Source organism: Serinus canaria, chromosome 1A (genome assembly GCF_022539315.1).
Source record: "Serinus canaria isolate serCan28SL12 chromosome 1A, serCan2020, whole genome shotgun sequence".
Classification (NCBI taxonomy): Eukaryota; Metazoa; Chordata; class Aves; order Passeriformes; family Fringillidae; genus Serinus; species Serinus canaria.
The window spans coordinates 43641785-43661506 of NC_066314.1; the positions used below are offsets into that span (position 1 = coordinate 43641785).

The 19722-nt window shown below is 41.0% G+C and overlaps 2 protein-coding genes across 5 annotated transcripts in view; both read right to left on the reverse strand.

The window, feature by feature from the left end:
• NR2C1 (nuclear receptor subfamily 2 group C member 1) overlaps positions 1-888 on the reverse strand; it is a 47598-nt gene extending 46710 nt beyond the window's left edge. For 2 of the 4 annotated variants that reach the window (XM_030237932.2, XM_030237926.2), the window contains exon 1: positions 787-887. The gene's annotated coding sequence lies outside the window, so the exon portion shown is untranslated. Of the gene's footprint in view, positions 1-114; positions 260-786 lie in introns of those variants that run through there. The other 2 variants (XM_030237931.2, XM_050982330.1) reach the window with 2 other exon arrangements.
• A 2986-nt stretch (positions 889-3874) lies between these two features.
• Positions 3875-19722, reverse strand: part of FGD6 (FYVE, RhoGEF and PH domain containing 6) — a 72341-nt gene continuing 56493 nt past the window's right edge. Inside the window, exons 15-21 of the mRNA XM_018910097.3 lie at positions 17734-17836; positions 17095-17241; positions 15719-15821; positions 13661-13788; positions 11953-12081; positions 9519-9667; positions 3875-7021 (exon numbers count right to left, since the gene is read on the reverse strand). Of these exons, the coding sequence (XP_018765642.3) occupies positions 6985-7021; positions 9519-9667; positions 11953-12081; positions 13661-13788; positions 15719-15821; positions 17095-17241; positions 17734-17836 (796 nt within the window). The 3' untranslated portion in view covers positions 3875-6984. The remainder of the gene's footprint in view (positions 7022-9518; positions 9668-11952; positions 12082-13660; positions 13789-15718; positions 15822-17094; positions 17242-17733; positions 17837-19722) is intronic.

The following is a 19722-nucleotide window of genomic DNA, read 5'->3' on the forward strand; positions in this document are numbered from 1 at the left end:
ACTACACAAAGTCCGCAGCTTCGAAGAAATACTCTACCCAGCGATAAGGAGGAACAGAGACAGGGTCATCTGACCCAATAAAAATAATACCGAGTGTTATTCAGGACATACTACCTTAACCCAAATAAACCCAGAGAGCCGCCAGGGATATACAAGAAGGGTGAACCGGCGGGGCCGTCGGCAGGCAGAGAGTGGCTGGGGATTCGGGGAAGCTCAGGGTCACCCCCCGGGAATGCTGAGGCGCAGGGCTCGGGAAAAGGAGAAGCGTCGAGACCAAGCTATAGCGCAACGCCGGGGCCCTCCGTTCCCAGCCCTCCCCACCACCCCGGCTCGCTGCCCTTGCATCTCCCCTGCTCGCCGGTTCACGGGGCGGGGGCGCGGAGCCAGCGCCGTGCCCGCCCCCGCCGCGGCGCTCCGCACAAAATGGCTGCGCGGGCCCAGGGCCCAGCATGAGGGGGCATCGCCCATCGCCCGTCGCCGCCTCCCCCCGCAATTCCTCTGCCCGGCTCCCGCGGGAAGCGGCGGGTGGCGCCGCCCGGATGCGGGGCGGCGGGACACGCAAGCGGTTCCTGTAGGTGAAAGGTCGGGGGGCGCGGGGCCGCCCGGGGCCGGGCCGGGCCCCGGGGCGGGGCGGGCGCGCTCCGTTGCACGTTCCGCAGCGGTGGCGGCCGGGAGCCGCGCGGGCCCGCACCGTTACAGCGCGGCCGCCTCCGCTCCCCGTGCTCCCGCCGCCGGGCCGCGCCCGCTGCGGGAGGCGCCTCTCACCTGCCGGGGTCTGTCTCTCACCTGCGGGCCCGGTGGCCGGTCCGGCGGGTCTCTTTGGCTGCGGTGCGGCTCCGGCTCCCGGGGGTCAGAGTTCGCGACCCCGCCTCCGCTGCCGCTCGACCCCGCCCCGCCGCGGGCTCTGCGCCTGCGCAATGGCGCGCGGCGGTGAGGGCGGGGCCCTGGGCAGCAGCCGCTAACGGGACCGGGCCGGGCCTGGGCGCTGTGCTCGCCGGGCCCACAGCCGTGCGGGCAGGGCCCTGGGGGCACACGGGCGTCGCGGTTCGAACAGACCTTTAGGATAGCCCCGTCCAGCCGTCCCGCCACTGTAACACCTTAACCGCACCAGCCACCGCCACATCCCGACGCATCTTAAAACACCTCCAGGCACGGTGACTTCGACGTCCCTGGGCAGCCTATTCCAGTGTCCGATCGCCCTGACGGAAAAAAGATTTTTTTTTTATAATCTGGAAATCTCTGCTGGCTCCGCTTAAAGCCGCTTCTTTAGTTCTCTCACTACAGGCACGGTAGAAGAGACCAGTCCCTCGCCTCGCTATGCCCTTATAGGTAGTTGTGAGAGAGCCATGAGGGCCCCCCTAAGCCTCCTCTTCTTGAGACTAAACAAACCCAGCTCCCTCCAGCCTTCCTCATGAAGCTTGTTTTCAAGACCCTTCATGAACCTTGTTGACCACCTCTGGATGCTCCTTTTTAGAGTGAGGAGTCCAAAACTGAACACAGTTCTTGTGTTCTGCCCATTTAGTGGAGAGCACAAGTCTCCAAACCCCCACTGCAGCTCCCTGCAGAGAAATGGGACCAAGCAGCATTGAACATCACAGGTGCACAGCACAGCATTTGGGCTTTGGGGAGCTCAGTGGGCTCTCTTGGCTGAGGCAGAGCCGTAGGCAAGACTGGCAGATTGGGTCTGAAACATGCAGCATGATGGAGGCACATGCAGTGCCTTGCACAGTCACTGTAGCACTTCAACCAGCTGAGCCTGAAGGAGCTGTGCTTTGCCTTCGTGGCAGAAGCAAGTTCCATCCTTAAATGTCAACAGTGCCCTGGACAGCTCTTGGGAAGGCAATGGCCTGACTGCCAATGAGTGCCTGCTCCTGCTGGGGCAGTGCCACAGGAACAACTTGCTGCTGCTCTGGCTTGGTCTCAACATCTGTTTAGACCAAAGTTGTGTTAACTACTTACTTAGCTTTTGCTAATTATTTTTAATTACCTTGATTTTAAGTAAGAGATTTATACTTAAAATACAGCCTTTTCCTTCTTCCTCTTTCATCTGTTCAATGAAGATGGTCAAGTTGTGGTCAGAGATCAGCAGCAACTTTAAGATCATTTAGGTCACCGGGGCTGTATGTGCAATTTCATGATCTGACAATCATTTAGACCATTTAATGCAATTTCTACTGAATCAAATGACATAAGCATCAACATCTGAGCTGCAGCGATAGGAAAAAGCCCAAAGAATACAAGCAAATTTATGTGTTAACATTAATAAATTAATGCGCACTCTTATCTTGTCAGTTCCTATACTCTTCCCACTCCCAGTTCCTGGATACAAGCTGCACTTGGATCTATCAACCCTAGCTTGAGATCACTAGTTCAGTCAGTATTTGCAAGCATAGTATTTTGCTTTTTGATCAAAGACGTTCCCAAACACCAAATGCAAATGAACTCAGTGAAGAATTTTTAAGTCAGAAAAATTAACTTGCTAAGCAATTCCTTTAAGTGTCAAATGTTGCAGCACTCTCAATTTATAGTACTTGTCACTTCCCAAACTAGCTTGAGCTGCGCATCCACTTTCTAAATGATGGAGTTTAGCACAGTTTAATTTAACAATGCCAAGTAATTTGCACCAAATCTTATTTAAGCCAAGTATTCTGATATCCTCAGTACAGCAGAAATGTCACTGTAACTGGTAAAACATACTTTGGTTTTTTTTTTTTAACAAGTGACCCAATTCATTCTTGATCTGTATTCGAAGGCATGCCTCTGTAGCTGTGTCAGCCAGGATTGCAGGAGATGCATCCTTATCAACAACACACAGAAAAGCAAAACCTTTTCTGCTATTACTCCAAGTTTTCAAAAAACTGCTTTCAAACATACATTAGGAAGCAGCATAACTAACCTGACAGAAAAATCCCTTCCTTACATCCCTTCCTGCTAAAATACTTATAGAATTAAAGAATCATTTAGGTTGGAAAAGACCTCTAAGATAATAATTGAGTCCAACTTTTAGCCCAGCAACTGCTAAGACCAACACTTAAACCATATCCCAAAATGCCACATCTGCACACCTTTTAAATACCCCCAGGGATGGTGAGTCCTCTGCTTCCCAGGGCAGTCTGTGCCAGCACTTGGCAATCCTTGGGATGAAGAGCTTTTCCTAGTACCTAATCTAAACCTCCCCTTTTGCAGCTTGGGGCCATTTCCTCTTGTCCTGTTTCTTGTTATTTGAGAGAAGAAGCTGAGCAGTTGGCCTCAACCTCCTTTCAGGTGCTTGAAGAGATCAGTAAGGTCTCCAGACTAAACACCCCCAGCTCCCTCAGCCACTCCCCATCAGACTTGTGCTCCAGACCTCCCCCAGCTCTGTTGCCCTTCTCTGGACAAGCTCCAGCTCCTCAGTCTTTCTTTCAGTGAGGGGCCCAGAACTGACCGTGGTGTTTGAAGCGTGGCCTCACCAGTGCCCTGGTCCTGCTGGCCACAGCAGTGCTGATCCAGGCCAGCACGCCATTGGCCTTCTTGGCACAGCTGGCTCAATTTCAGCTGCTGTTGACCAGCACCCCCGGCTCCTCTTCCAGATACTTTGCCTGCCCCAAGCCTGCTGGGGTTGTTCTGACCCACGTGCAGGACCCAAGGCCAACAGAAGCTAGGATTCAGGCATACTTTGACTGACACAGCAGAACTACATTTTGCAAAAAGATGATTAATGTAACACCCTTTAACTGACCTTCACATTGGCTTAACCCCCTTAATGCTTTGGAATGATTTTTAAAGTAAGACTGATGTGCAGGTAATGGCAACAAATTCTGCTGTTTGAAAATCACTGAATACACAAATTATATAATACATAAAATCTGCAATTATTAAAAGAAAAGACACAGACTCAAATAATGTGAATTTATTTATACAAAAATGATGAATATCCACAGGAGTATTTACAACTTTAAACTGTTTTCAGTTACAAAATAAAAATTCTATTCTTCCATTTAGACAGTATGATTTAGGACTGCTCCAAATAAAATCCTATTTGAATGGTAAATAGGGGACAGCAGTTACAGCAAACAAATGCACTGAATATGTCTTTCCAGACATCTCACATTATGATGTGATAAACACAGTTGAGCAATTGAGTTTCCATGCACAAAATATTTATTAAAATGTGTTCTACAGCTGTTCAGATTGTTTAAAGTCCTTTGGGCACACAGTTTTAAGTTCAAGAGAATTCAAGATCCTAGAAGCTTTAATATATCTATGAATAACAATGTTAGAACTAATATTCAATGCTAATGTTTGTCTCATTAGCATTGAATGAGACAATGCTAACCACTTGTCTCATTCTACTAACCAATCTTAAAACTATAGATTCTAAGAAGAGGTAATAGGTGCCTAAAAACTTCTGATCTTGTTTTAGTGTTTAGCCAAATCAAGATGTGAATATTTTACTTTTGATGGTAGTGAATCAGATTGGGAGGTAGACTGGAGAAATGCAGCAAGTTTGAAAAGCAACCATCTGAAAATGTTATGAAAATGCTTATCTTGTGGGTTCTTCATATGACGCAAAGCACTAATGCAGGAGTAAGGAAAAGAAATATTCAAACACGTTTACAAAGACTATTTCACACAGAATGTGACTGCAATATGTACACTACTGTTTGTAAGGCTCTGTTCCAATCTATTTATGTCACACATTTTTTGATTGATCAACCACTTCTGGAAGTCCTCTGATTTCCACAGAACACTTTAAACTATTTTCTCCCTCTGCACCAAATCCTCCAGAGGTAGTTTGGCACCACACGAAGCAGAACTCGGGTACCTTACTCGGTGTGTTTTGACTTTTATTGCTCTGTTTTGCAACAGGGAAAATATCAAAGCATAAACTGAAATTAAATAAGCTTGCTCCTAGCCAAATTTCTGATTCATTTGCTGCTTCATGACTTGCCATCTTCATTGGTGTGAAGTCCCTACGAAAATATGAAGAAGCTCTTTCTTTTAAAACTATAAACTGGAAGAGACACATCACATCTATGTTATATTGATACCAGTCTTGTTTTGGATACAGTAAAAATCATGTCAGAATTCATTCCCTGAAGAGACATGGTAATAATTTACTTAGCTTCAGTCAGCAGTTGTTTTTGAAAATTAAGTAAAAGCCCTTTATATATAACAAGAGAAAAGTATTCATTTAGCACATTTGTATTACAATAAAAGAGAATAAAGGCTTTGATCAGACTCCTACTGCATTTCCAACACTATCTGGACAAATCTCTGGCATTCCTGAGGGAAGTCAGATCTACAGCCTTAAGTTCCTGATTCATAAGGTACTCTACTGAAATGCTGGAAGTCAATGAAATTTCTTATATAGTTAATATTAAGAATTTGACTTCCAAACCCACTATTAACTTCAGAGAAGCTCTTGGAAATTAAGCTTCTTCAGAGCTCTGTTAGTATCTTGGACCTGACCTTGAGGTATATTGAGGGAATAAGAGAATTTTGGTTTGCATTTTCATTCTTGGCCTTTTTGTGATAAATATTAACTATTCTACCATCTCTTTTCTTTCTGCTGTGAGGTCACAGAATAGCTATTAACAAAGAATTCAAACTATTAATTAAAAGTTAATTTCTCTTAATTTTGTTACCACAACTAGCTTGATTCAGGGGACTATAACAAGTGTTTCATACAATAAAATTAGCTGACTACATATGCATTGCATTTGACATTAAAATGGCTTTCTTTCATGTGGGTTTCATAGTTCTAGTTCCATTTATGCTATTACAGTGTTAACATTTTTTAGACGTTAAATAGACTAAATGCACCAGAATCATCAGTAAGTATTTCCTAATGAGGTATACCAATGACTTTCTTTAAGAAAAAAAAAACCCAAAACCCAAACACCTAAAGCTGAATTCTGTTTTAAAGTGTCAAACAGAACAAATAATATTGTAAACAAAAGGTATTTCAAAGAATGGTATGCATTTTCAATGCCTTCTGCACTAAAAAAGCTCTGTTGTCTCGGTATGGCAATTCCAGTTTAAACATAATATTTAAATATACAATAGTTTTAAAATTTTCAGAGAGGAGGGTGCACATATTTGTTTACTGTTCTTTGAACAATGGTTTATACAATACAGTGTTTCATAGTGTGTACAGAACTCATTTGACATGAAGTTTTAAAACAAATAAGATATCTCATATTTCATTATCAAAAATGTAGTTTTACTCTGAATTATTACTGGAAACATAAAAAGATAATTCATCTTGCAATTGCTGAATGGTAACTAATTTAGTCTCTTTGGCATCTGTAGTACTGTAACAGCTCTAGTGCCTTATCCCTGTTATTGCAAACTGGTTTTTAAAATATTTGTCCCTTTTCTGTTTTTTAATAATTGAACCGTATTTTGTTTTTGTAACACAGAATTTGTTGTACTGTTTTAATATACTGGTATGCAAGATTTCAACTGCCATTCAAGGAAAGGAGCATCAATATCAGACAACTTCTCATAAAGGAGCTTACATAGTCAACAAAGATCCCAAATCTGTGAAATTCCTATACCAATCTGTTCTTGCCAAATTGCAAAGTGAACATCAGCAACTCAAGAACCTATACACAAATCACGAGGAAATGTACAACTGCAACAAATCTGGTTCATGGGTTTGGTTTTTTATTTCAATAGAGCATAAAGTTCATAACCTGTTGACCAACAATCTGCCATTCTGAGGACACTTTGGACTTCAATGCACAAATAATTCTGCCCATTTAAGTAAACACTGGAATTTAATAAATAACACATTTTGTATCAACACAGAAATACATACAATTCTTTAGAAAAATATTATTTTACACTAAAAATGCAACAACTCCTAATCCTGACAAATATACAATTTTATATAGGTTGTGATGGCAGGATTCTGTTTTTTTGAACAGTTGCTGTAGTCTGTTTTATCACCATCCTTAGATATTTTCCTTTAAACTTGCAGACACAATGCTGACACTGCTATAATACAGTGCCTTCTTGAAAAGCTTCTATCCACCTGTTAGAAAATTAAACACTGTTAGGAAGTAGCTGATAAAAGAATAAATCTCAATGCTGTCACTAGCTGCAGATTCACACAAGAAGGAACATCATACATCCAGTTGGTCTGTGAGTGCAAATACCAAAGTCTATCCAATGAGTCCAGCCATACAAAGGTGCCTGGTACAAGGACATCTGACAGAAGCTTTTTTCTGTACCTCTCCCATACTGAAGTTACAGGCATGAAGAAGCGCTGAAGCTGGGAAATCAAATGCTCAAAAAGTAGGCTGTGCCAAGGTTCTGCATATCTTTAAAAACCCCCAATACTCCCTTCTCTTTTTCAGTGCAAACATGATCTGGGAGGAATCGGGACACTGCTGTAGCTGAGGCAGCCATCTGCATTACCCACACTCTCTGCTTCTGCAGCAGGTAAAAACCAAGCACTGGTGGGGCTGAGGGAGGAGGTCACATGGCACATGGAAAGGCAGGGAAGGGCTTAGAGGGCACTGGGGGAAGTCCCAGACAGCTGATCCAAGGTTTCTCAAACTGGAAATTCAAAGTTAATATTCAGATACTTTTACTCCTTAGAGCCATGGTTTCTTTTCCTACTTGGTTAGGAGGGTAATAAACATCCTCAGCTTCTCAAGAATGCAAAAATTAATGCTCCTGAAGCACTCCAATGCTACAGAACAAATGATTCTGTTTTCTAAGTGAGGGCTGAACTGTGTGTATATAAAGGTAAGACACCTACATAATAAGCATTTTTTTCCTGAGTGGAAATCTTGGAAGAACTGAATGAAACAAAGACTGTAATTATCTTTATCATGGAAATTCAAACTGCCTTGGTATTCACAGGGTATCTAAACATTAGTCAGAGATGCTGGCTCTTCCTTGCCCTGAGGATTTAATTTTGTAGCTGTGTGCATGTCCTTTGAATTCAAGCTTTTGGCACGAACATATTAATCATGACATGCTCACACATGTCTGCACACACAGCTCAAACATCTACCTTACTTTTTAGTAATATTTTAAGTATTTTCTATTGCCATGTATATATTAAAAACAAATAAAGTAGAATACAAAAGAAAAAAATCATAAATAGCTTAAGAATTGAACATAGCACTGGAATTTAAAACCACATTGAAAAGTAACCATCTGTTAAAATTTATTATTGCACTTAGACAAATAGATCAGATATTTCTTTGGTCCTGTCAGGAGAAAACAGTGTCCACTGATGCAAACAGGCCAAAGGCATGTTTTTGTTTTTCCTTTTAAGGCTGTAAAAAACAGCATTTATTCTGAAGGTTCAGCATAAATCTCCTAAGGATATTAAATACTTGGAGAAAGCTTGAAATTCAAAGTACTTAATCTTATTCCTAACCTCAGTAAAATACACTATGTCCAATTTCAAGCTTTCTTCTGATGAGAGAAGCCATTGTCTGAGTAGAAAAATAAACCTATTGAATGCCTGGAGGTTTTTTGGTTTGTTTTATATAGTACAAATGAGGACACAGCGGAAACAACAGGATAGTATCTTAATTAACAAAGAAGCATTTATGCACATCTGCACAAAATACTCCCAAAAATCAAATAAAGACTTCCAGATTTTCTTCTGTAGAGAAATGTCATTGAGCACATTCTCAGCTGTTCAAAATTTCCTGTTGTATTGGATACTTTCTTTTTAGAATGTTCCTATTTGCAGAAAACTAAACCTGCATCCATTTGAATGTTTAAGTACTAATAATGGACTTGTAAGTGCATCAAATCTATTTAATAATGTAAAATTCATTTGGGGAAATGGCAATGAAACCAGTCAGATAAGAGGTGTGTAAGAAAATTAGCTTGCATGTATTCCTTCTATGCTTGTTTCTAGCTTACTTTATGGATCATATGATGAATGTTTTCCACTGATTAATGACCAAGCTTCCAGGTTATTTATTTACATGAAACCAACACAATACATAGCTTGATAAATGTGACTCCAAGTCCAGACAGGACTTGAAATGAAACAGCTTGTGTAAATGCTCTTTGAATGCAAGCTCTGGTCTGACTGCATGCCTAGGTGCTCATGGGCATCAGCTCACACACTTCAAACCTTGGCCCCCAAGTTTTAGTGTTTGCTTTATTTTTTACTGCCATAAATTGATTAACTAATATGAACAGGTGGAATTAAAAAAGAAGCATATCAGTTAATTTTCTGGATTTATCCAAATGTAACATTCAATTTTCACTTGAGTAGGTCAGCGTGAGAGGAATGGTGAGGCAAAAGAAAGATTTCTCATTTTATCTTTGACTTTCTCTTTCTACACTCAGTCTTTTGCAGAACAGAGTCTGCTTCCTTCATTTCAGATGCCCTAATGAAACCAGAACCTTATGTTTAAATAATTTAAAACTTTCATTTACCTATGATATAATATGGACCTTTTATATATATGCTATATGTGTGAATATTAACATTCATCAGTTCTGAATTTTCTAGAAATATGTAACAGAAATAAATTGAAATAGTTTCTTACTTTTGAGCTGAATGGGGATCATCTGCCTTGAATATGTAAAATAAAGTGTTTTTGTGCAGTAAATGGAACACTCTAGACTCTGAGTTTTCACCTTTTACTTCACTGACTGTGAATCCAAGTAAAGGCTGGCTCTCTAATGCTGCCACATCCTATGTAACAGGGAAAAAAGGGAAAAAATACAAAATTAGAGCTTGTAAGACACACTAAGGCATGCATTTAGACTTCACACACCGTACCACTGCAGCAGACAATAGAACAAATTGTTATAAACATACACAAGCAGAATTCTGCTTTTTCTATTCTCCAGGGATGAGTCAGGGGACAGGAAATAAAACCTCACAGACTTCAACATCACTGATCCTCTTTTCATTTCCCTGATAGCATCTCCCTTGGCTTTCACTGCATGGTCCCTTCATTCTGCCTGGCAAGGACTTCTTGTACCAACAGGTCAGCCACCAGCTGGCAGCAGACCAGAGGCCCATCAGTGCCCTCTGCAGCAAGCTCAGAACTGAAGTGGGACGCTATTAACTGCATATGCTGAGTACGCTGAAAGGACAAGCTACAGAGGCAACCTGTGCTCCCAAGCACGGAACTCAAGATCCAAATCTTTAAATGGCTAAACTCATCTCTCTTTCTTTTGCTGGAAATTAACAGGATTGGGCAAAACAAGTTGCTGAGTGTTCACTAATAGTCAACTAGAAAAGACCCTTCCTCATTTACCTCAGTTACCTTTTTTTTTTAAATACTCTTGTCTTTTTATTAATGGATACAATACACAGCATTCTTGGAAAGGAAAAAAGAAGTATTTTTATCCTGTGCAAGTTCCAAAACAGTGGAAGGCATTGTAGGCAAGGTCCTGCAATGCTTATGAACAGAAGGAAAAAAAAAAATAGCTACCTCCCTCCCCCCCAAATTTACATAAACACTGACACGTCAGGTGAAGACTTTGGTAATTGCCTCTACAGTGAAACAGAATTGTTCTGTGACAGCAGCATTTTTTGATATTGGAAAAGAGTCATGTAAGGCTGAGTAATCTGTTTTACTGTCTCAGGTCTTCATAACACTAATAGGTGATTTCTTTACCATTGATCTTTCTATCACTTGGAACCAATGGAAATAGCTTAAGTGACCAAGGCAACACTGCACCTTCCCTTTAGACTCTCTAAATAATGTCTCCTGCACTGGCTCACCAAGATGAAAACTAAGGATGGATATTCCTCAGTTTACGAAAACAGGAAAGAGGTAATTCTGTAACTGTGAACTACAAACTGAACCTACTCTGTAAGGTTGATATCTCAGAGGAACAATGCAAAAGAAAATTTAAGGTGACTCACAGACTTTGCTCTTTTTTACTTCTGCCAATTTCCTTTGCAAAGGCCAGAAGAAACACAATGCTCTAAAATGATTTTCTAATTGATGTAAAAGTAATTGTTTTCTATATACTTATTTAAACTGTTTTTAGAACTACTTGGGTTGGGTTTATTTTTAGTATTGCCAATGCTGTTGGAAACAACATCACAGGTTTTAGACATAATTCCAAGTTCTAAAATAAACGTTGGCAGGAACAACCCAGGAAAAAATCTGAGCACAAATCAGGAAATAACTAGAGTGGGGGTAGTGTGGAGTGAAGGAGGATAATTCTTTACATGGCCAGGATAGGTTGGGCCTTACATTTTGAAAGAAAGTGAGGGATAGCAATACCTTAAAACAAGTGCTTTGGATATTTTGCTCTTGAAAGCTAGTAGTAAACTATAACAAACAATACAAAAACCTGAAGCCCAAGATGAATGCATCCATATCTGTTACAAAAGATCCTAAGAACATTCTAAGAGGCAATAAAATACATCCTCAGCACATGTTGGGATATTATATATATGTACCATATATACATATATATATGTTGAAGGTTATTCCACACTGCAATAGGGCCAATTATTCTAAATAAAAAATCAAATGCCCTGACATAAGATGCATTTCTTTTATATCAAATAACAACTTCAGGCTGAAGACAACAGTTTCAGGAGAAGTAAAGAGATTTAGCTTACTCCTTTTGTAAGCATTCAAAATACCTTATGGAACTGCAGAACAAGATAGTTCAAGATGCTTTTATAATGTTGCCTCTGCCACTAGCACACTAGTACTGTGATGTATGCAAACAGATCCCCCATATATTCAACTGACTCAGAGAATACCTGCAACTGAGCAATGGTGTGCAATGGAGAGGTAGTCAAAGCTAGATCTGGAATCAGAAACACCATAGCTATATCAATATATTATGGTATCAAGCTCACTGGGCCTTTTCAAAATGCATCACAATCAGATCAAATTGTCTAAGGTGATCTAATTTTATAGCTTTTTTTCTAGATCATTCTTTGTTACAAAGACAAGTAAGTATTATCATTGGATATTTAGTTTCTAATATGTGGTCTCTTACCTCACTAGCAGCATATGTGTATAGCACCTTATTTTTTATAACAAACCACAGGTGTTTCCATGGTTTCTTACTGCCCTTAGATCTGTGTAGGTAGCCACTCATTGTAGAGTCTTCTGTATTTGCTGAAACCTGAAGAGGAAGAAAGAAATGAATCAACAAACCCTAATTAGATTTCACAGTACTGCTATTTTTTAACAGATTTCCAGAGCCCTGCCTGTCAGAGATTGAAATTCTTACTTGATCTCGGGTTAATGTTGCTAACTAACTCAGGTAGATGAAAGAAAAATTATTTTGCCTGCTACCAGGTCTGGAAGAGAGGTTTCCAGTAAATGAAGGATGGAACTTAAGTTGGATACAGCAGGACAAGAGAGAGCTGAAACGTTGAGGAAAACATACAGCTGGAGAACACAGATTCCTCTATAAGAAGAATCATAGGATCAGAGTGGTTTGGATCTTTAAAGTCTTTGAAGAGACCTTAAAGATCATCTCATTTCAACTCCCCTGTCATGGGCAAGGACATCTTCCCTTATAGCTTAGATGGCTTGAAGCCCCATCTAGTCTGGGCTTGTACACTTCCAGGGATGGAGAGTCCACAACCCTTTTTTGGGGAACCTATTCCAGTTCCTCACCACCCTTATAGTAAAGAATTTCTTCCTGGTATGTAATCTAAACTTATGAAGGGTCCCCCTTGCCCCATCGCTACACGTCCTTGTAAAAAGTCCCTCTCCAGATTTCTTGTAGACCCCTCTTCTGGTGCTGGAAGGCTGCTCCAAAATCTCCCTGGAGCCTTCTCTTCTCCAGACTGAATAATCCCAAGTCTCACAGCCTGTTCTGTTAGGAGAGGTGCTTCAGCCCTCCCCCAGCTTAGGACCCGTCCTCTGGACTCATTCCAGCAGGTCCATGTCCTTATTACATTGGGGACCCCAGAGTTATACTGCAGGTGAGGTCTCACCAGAGCAGAGCAGAGCAGATCAGAGGGGCAGAATCTCCTCCCTCACCCCGCTAGCCAGGCTGCTTTGGATGCAGTCCAGGACACAGCTGGTTTTCTGGGCTGTGAGTGCAAATTGCTGATTTATATCGATCTTTTCACCCACAAACAGCCCCAGCTCTTTCTCCCCAGGGCTGGCATGAATCCATTCCCCACTCAGCCTGTATTTTTTCTTGGGATTTTCCCTGCAGGACTTTGGCTTGGACTTGCTGATCTTTGTGAGGCTCCCATGGACCCATCTCTCATGCCTATCCAGGTCCCTCTGGATGGCATCCCTTCCCTTTGGTGTGTGGACTGCAGGTGTCAGTGCTTGGTGTCATCAGCACACCTACTGAAAAATCACTTCTTCCCATTCCCAAGACCTACAGTAAGTATGGTTACTCTACCCTTCCTAATCAGAAACCAAGAGCTGAGTTGGTGTAGGAATCTTGTCATTGACTGTTGTACAGTGATAAATCACAATTCAGGGAAAAACGGGCAAGAAAGAAAGAAATTACAATTTTAACTATAGCTCAGAATCACAGTCTCACAGGTGTTCATGCAGTTTACACAGTGCTGCATTGTTCATGTCCCTGCCTATTTAAAACTAAGGCCCAAACCTCAGAGACACATTCTGACTTTTGATTCTAGGTAAGATGGTTAAAATAAGAATTTCCCCCCCCCTTAATATTGATGATATAATACCAAGAAGGTACCACTTTTGACCAATAAAACACGTACTTCTTTGAGGGCTGCAGGAATTTTTTTCTGCTTTCTTCCAGAGGGAATACTTTGCAATACTGTAGACAAGGCACTTGATGGAGATTTATGGTTGACTGGGGATCCACTCTTAGGAGTGCACTGGTTATCTAAAATGCACAGGATGAATATATTTATTTCATGTCACAGATGACTAAACACAGGCAATTAATACTTGGACTTTTATTCTTAAAAACAGCTGGCATTTTTATTCAGATTACAGAGTTACAATAGCAACACCTAATCACATGAAATTCATCACTGAATTAACTTTTCAGTGTTATCAGCAACACCATGAGTTAGAATCCCCCAAATCACAATCATACTAAAAAAACCACAAGAAGTTTAAAACTAAACAAATTGGTCTTGTTTGTTTTCAAAGGTTTTGAACAGCCTTTGCTAATAAAGAGGGTGAAAGTCTTTTTAAGTCTTAAAAAACACAGCAAATTTTTACAGCTATCCTCTATGTTTTCTGTACTTTATCTTTCAATTCTCCACATCTGTTAACTTCTCAACCTTATTCAATAGGGATGTTCCTCTTCCAGCACGCACACACTTCTGGATGTTCCATTTCCCAGCATTTGCTGTTTCTCTCCACTGCCACAGGCAGTTACTTATCTCTCTTGGAAGTCTTATGCAACACTTCACCTCTTCAAAACTCCTTTTTCTAGCAACACCCACCACCCTTTTTTACAGCTGCACTTGGAATGAGTGGTTTCATAAAGTCTACTTCTCGAGTTGGCCCTGAACTCGGTGATGCTCTGAGATAATAAGAGCAGGAGAGCAATGTGATTGCCAGCTGAAGTGCACCTGCTCCCCCAGCCCTTTTCCCAGCTTCAGGCAGCTGCAATGGCCTGCAGCACAGCAGCCTCTAGTGCCCAGCGCAGACACTTGCAGGTGGTTCAGACAGTGGCCTTCCCATCACCCCAGGCTCCCACTGTCATTTCCCAAATTATCCATGATGCTTTCCACATTCCCTTTGAAAATATCACCCCCAGTGTGCTGGGATCCAGAGCTTTATCATTTCACCAGGCACCTCAGATTTCCTGATACCCCAGAGAGCTCGTGTCACACTGGAGCCTCTGCTGAGGGAAGGGGACCAGAAAGCTCTTTCAGTCTGTTTACAGCTCATTTATGTACTTTATACTTGAGTATTTCAACTTAGTTAGCAAGTCTTGAGAGAAGAGACTGGATTCCCACCTCACTGGGAGGTGCTTCCTTTGATTTTACACTTGTTTCTGCAGAATGATATGAAGCTTCTTCAAAGAGATGTACTAGAATTTTCTCAAGATGAGGACACTAACCCTGGATCTCATCTCTAAGCAAATGTTACTACCATTAAGCTATCCAGCCATTGCTTTCCACAAGGCACCACATTCTCTGATAGTGTTCCAGTGAAAACTGCTCTAGCTGTGGTGTTTTATTTTGAATTCTGTGTTGCCAGTGTTCAGTAGGCAATGGTTAGGAGTTTGCTTTCAGAACTGAGGTACAGATATGCCAAATTCTTGAATACCATATGAGCTAAGGCTTGAGAGTGGCATGAGGCCAGTTTATAGATCTGAAGAGACTCACCTTCAGAAAGACTAAGGCCTATGTCTCTGCAGAGCCCCAGAACTTTAGCCATCTCAGCAGCTCAGCTGGCAGAAATGAAGTTTACAGACATACAAGTTACAGAGTGTAAAAGTACACATGAACCCTTGGGAGGTCAGGATAAGCTGTGAGGACTCTAATGTACACTTGTACTCTGTGATTAATGAAAAGCAATCCAACACTTGTTACCTCAAAAGGAAAGCAACATAAGCTACATGTCATTACCATAGGGTAAAGGCACACATGTTTCTGGAAGAAAGAGCCAATGTACTGCAAATTCATTTCTTAACTTGCTGCACAGAAGCTTGTTTGCTTAGACTCACAGGTGCTTATAATTTCTCAGGCACAAGCAGAATTAAGCACTCAAACCCAGCAGTAAAGATGATGCACACATATACCATGTTATAAAGACCACAAAAGTAAGACACAGTTTGTGAAGATTTTCTTTACCTTGCTTTTGTAGCTCCCTGAAGCAATGATCACATACTCTAGCTGGCTGGTTTTTCATATAGTCTAAGCCATGTTTGTTTGATGAACAAGCTTGACAGACAATCTGGAAACAAGATAGAAACAGATAAAAGCATTATTGTACATGATGTGCACCTGTAAATCACCAAAGACCCAAAGACATTCACTTCAGCACTTTTAAGCCCATAAAAACCTGAAATAGGCATTATTTTACAGTGCAGATGCAGATGTTTTAAGATCTTGGCTTTTTCCCATGTCTTTATGCTTAACATGGTGTCCTTTCTGCCTCTAAATGATAAAAATTTAAATATTAAAAGAAATCAGTTCATTAGGAGTCAATAAGCCTCCATTAATGATCCATTAAAAATAGAACAAGCCTATTGTGTAACTGAACTGTTTTGATTATCAATTTTTTGAAATAGCTAAAAAGCTATTGCTCTCTTGATGATTTCTTTACAATACAGATGCCTCAACTGCATTGCATTCTAACTATGTATTCCCACTGGATTAAAAGAAGAAAGATAAAGTTTATTAGATATAGCTTTCATAAATGTAAATATTAAAGAAGGTTGGTACTAACTTAAAATCAAAAGTCATTATTTATCTTACAAAAATTAGTGAGGAAGATACTTCATTTCAACTTACATTTTTGTGGGTATTATGTAACTGCAAAATAACCATAAAAGTACTCCAGAATGCAAAATAACTGACATGTAGCATGTTGAAGTTTAAATACTGGTCTGTCATAACACCTGTCCAAAAAACCCAAACTCCAGTCCCCAAACCAGCCCCAACATGTTGGTTCTAATCCACGTAATTTTGTCATAGTACAGGGTTGCTTGGAAGAGTAGTTGGGGTGATAAGGCTCCACCTGAACGTCACACAAGCGTGGTATTGCACTAAATAGTTATTTAGTTGTTTGCACTGGGTGTTTTGGTAATTTTCACTGTTCACATGATTTGTAGCCTATGACCTCATGGTCTTCCCCTTTTTCCCCCCCTAAATGTTAGCCCTGGTGGTCTCTTCCCTGGTCAGTCCTTCCTCCTGCCCCTTCCCACTTATATCCCATTAATTGTGGTCCTCCTCCGCCCCCCATTCCCCCAGGTATAAAAGTCCCCCACCACCAGGCCATGCCCTCTTTTGCCATGTGTCTGTCCATCTGATGTGTCTCTTGGAATAAAGAGAGAACGTTACCACGTGGAGAAGAGCGCCTCTCATCTTTTGCTTCCTCTGTGTAAGACCGTGTGGGCTGGGGTCAATAGCCAGCCGGAGTGGACCCCACCAGCCCGCTGAGACACGGTCTTACACACAAGGGACCTGAATGACCAACTGGAAAGGTAACCACAAAATCAGCCAACCTTCCCGCACGCCCTGCAGTGGTGCCTTCTCCATGTCAGCGTAAATTCACTCGTACAGATCATGCACATCGTGGCTCTCGTGTCAGGGATCCAGATGGGAGCCTTTGATCCCAGAGGACTGTCTTCTTCCTGTTTCTCTGCATCTGCCTGAGAGAACACAGGCACAATATCACACATTCAGTGAGGAGAAATAAGACTAATATTCATCAGTGATTACAAGATAATGCTAATGGTGTTGGAAAGCCTTCTCTGATGAACTGCCATGGTCTTAAATGTTATCTACTATTTCATCAGTGACCATTATAATGCAAGCCTGACAACAGAGATGCATTTAATGACATTCAAGCTTTACTAGCCTACTTGGATCAATAGATACTTTATTTTAAAACCTTTTAATTTCATCCTTCTGGGTACAAGGCTACAGAGAGAACTGTGAAAACTGACTTGGGTTTTTTTGAAGAAAATAATTTTAAATTTATGAAGTAAATAACACTACAAAATATTCTGTTCTACCATCTGTTCAATTATTTACCATCCTGCTTTATTATTTGTCATGGAATACCTCTTGTCTCTCTAAGCACCTGTCAGAAAACTTGATATTCAAAAAGGGAACAAACCAACAATAATGGTGGGATATACCTCTTCAAGACTTTTGCTCGGATTAAATGTGATTCTCTTTTTTGTATATTCTTCAATCGACTTGGAGATAGCTTCTAACCATTCATCTCTCTCTGTAGCAGAACTGTTGGAGTAAAAACCCACAAATGCAAGTTATTATTATTATTAACATTCTAAGAAGCAAGTGTTGATTAGAATTCCACTAGCTTTACTGAACATTGGAGTAACTCTCTCGCAATTCCAGTTTATAAAATGTCTACAATTCCTACTGCAACTGGCATTATTTTTTAACATTTGGCATGGTGTTAGTTAAATAACTAAAAAAGATTTGTCTGTTGTCATGTGGATTCCCTCCTTCCCTTTCCTCCTTCCAAAATCCCTGTGATTCTTTCAAGGCTTGTCTGTCATGGCTACCCCCTCCTCCCCAGACCCTTGAATAGCCTGAATAATACTTGTTTAAATGATGCTCCTAGAACAAAGGCATGGGTCTTCCATCTTGAAGGCAACCTGAAATTTCAGCAAGCCTTTTTTGTCCACTTCCTTCTGTCTCAGAGTGCAGATTGTTATACCCAACCCTGTGAAACTCCAAGCTTCTGTCAGATAAAACCACGCTGACTGCTCTCCTGCCTTGTGCTCCTAACTATTTGCTCCTACCAGGTCATGCTACTTTCAAATAATAATTTTTTTTCCCCAAACGTTTCCATTGGATGAGCTAACTCAAAGAGACAGACAGGTACGCTTAGTCCACCTCTTTATCCCACAGCTGGTGCTGAATAACTAATCAAATGCAAGGAAAGCATTAGGCATAGCAAAGGGAGCACAAGGAGTACCTGGTGCAGCAGGACCCTGCAGCTATACTGGATTATGTGCAGTGCCAAAGCACCTCCTCTGTCCATGGGCACAACACCATTTTCATAAATCTGTGCTGTTCCTGCTGCAAAGGGCAGCCTAGTATCCTTTCTCTCAGCCACTGGATCTTATTTTCACTCTTGTGCCAAAGCACACACAATTATGCAGCGGGCTGGATTGGAAAACAAATCCATATTAAAGCAAGCCATCCACCTGCCCTTTCTCTGGATCAATTTACCAACTAAATTACCATCACACAGCTGAACAACTACTTGTGTGCCAGCAACACAGAGAACGCTCTGAGGAAGGATGAAGCAGTTTTGCAGCAGAGGAGCAGCTAGACTAGGATGCCATGCCAGCTTAAAAAGGATTTCTAAGATTTAAACAAGAATCCACTCCCAACATTTTTTTCTATTCCCCACTTTTTAATTGGTATTGAATAAATTAATTTGTTTAAACCAAGGAATTGAACACAAATATATAAGAAGGAAAGTTAGGGAAGAGGTAAGCAATGACTTACACAAATAAGGTGTCTAACTCCAATTATTATTTAATGGTTTTTTAGGTGAATTTGGAAGCTTTTATAATTTTTGGACCTTTAAGGAAAATATTTTGAATGAGGGGTTTGAATGGGATGAAACTGAGTAATATACAGAATCAGAGAGGACAAATCTGCTAAAGTAAACACATAGGAAGCCTGTGAGGCATAAGCAAAAGAAAAAAGATCTAGCACACACAGCAACAAAATCAGAACAAAAGGAGAGGAAACAGGATACATGCAAGGGCAAAGCACTGCATTAGTGTCTGTCCCAACATCTCACATTCTGAGTGGAACATTTTGTTCAGTCTATTTACCTTTGCTTCCTCATCCAGAAAGAACAACTGGTCTGCATTAACTCGAAATATTCAGAACTCTAATCAACTCCTTTGGCTTTTTCAAAATCTGGTTAAATTTAATTAGATTCCTGTAACTGTAACTGTATTAGTTAATTAACTTGAAAGACGGCACAGATTATGCACCACCACCATTCCCACCATGTGGGGACTGCTCCATATGCAGCAGCTTGCACAATGAGCTACAGGCTGACACCCTTGTATTTCACCAGGAACCTCATGCTTGGTAGGCTTGCTAGTGGAGCCTTTAGGATTGTTTACAATCCT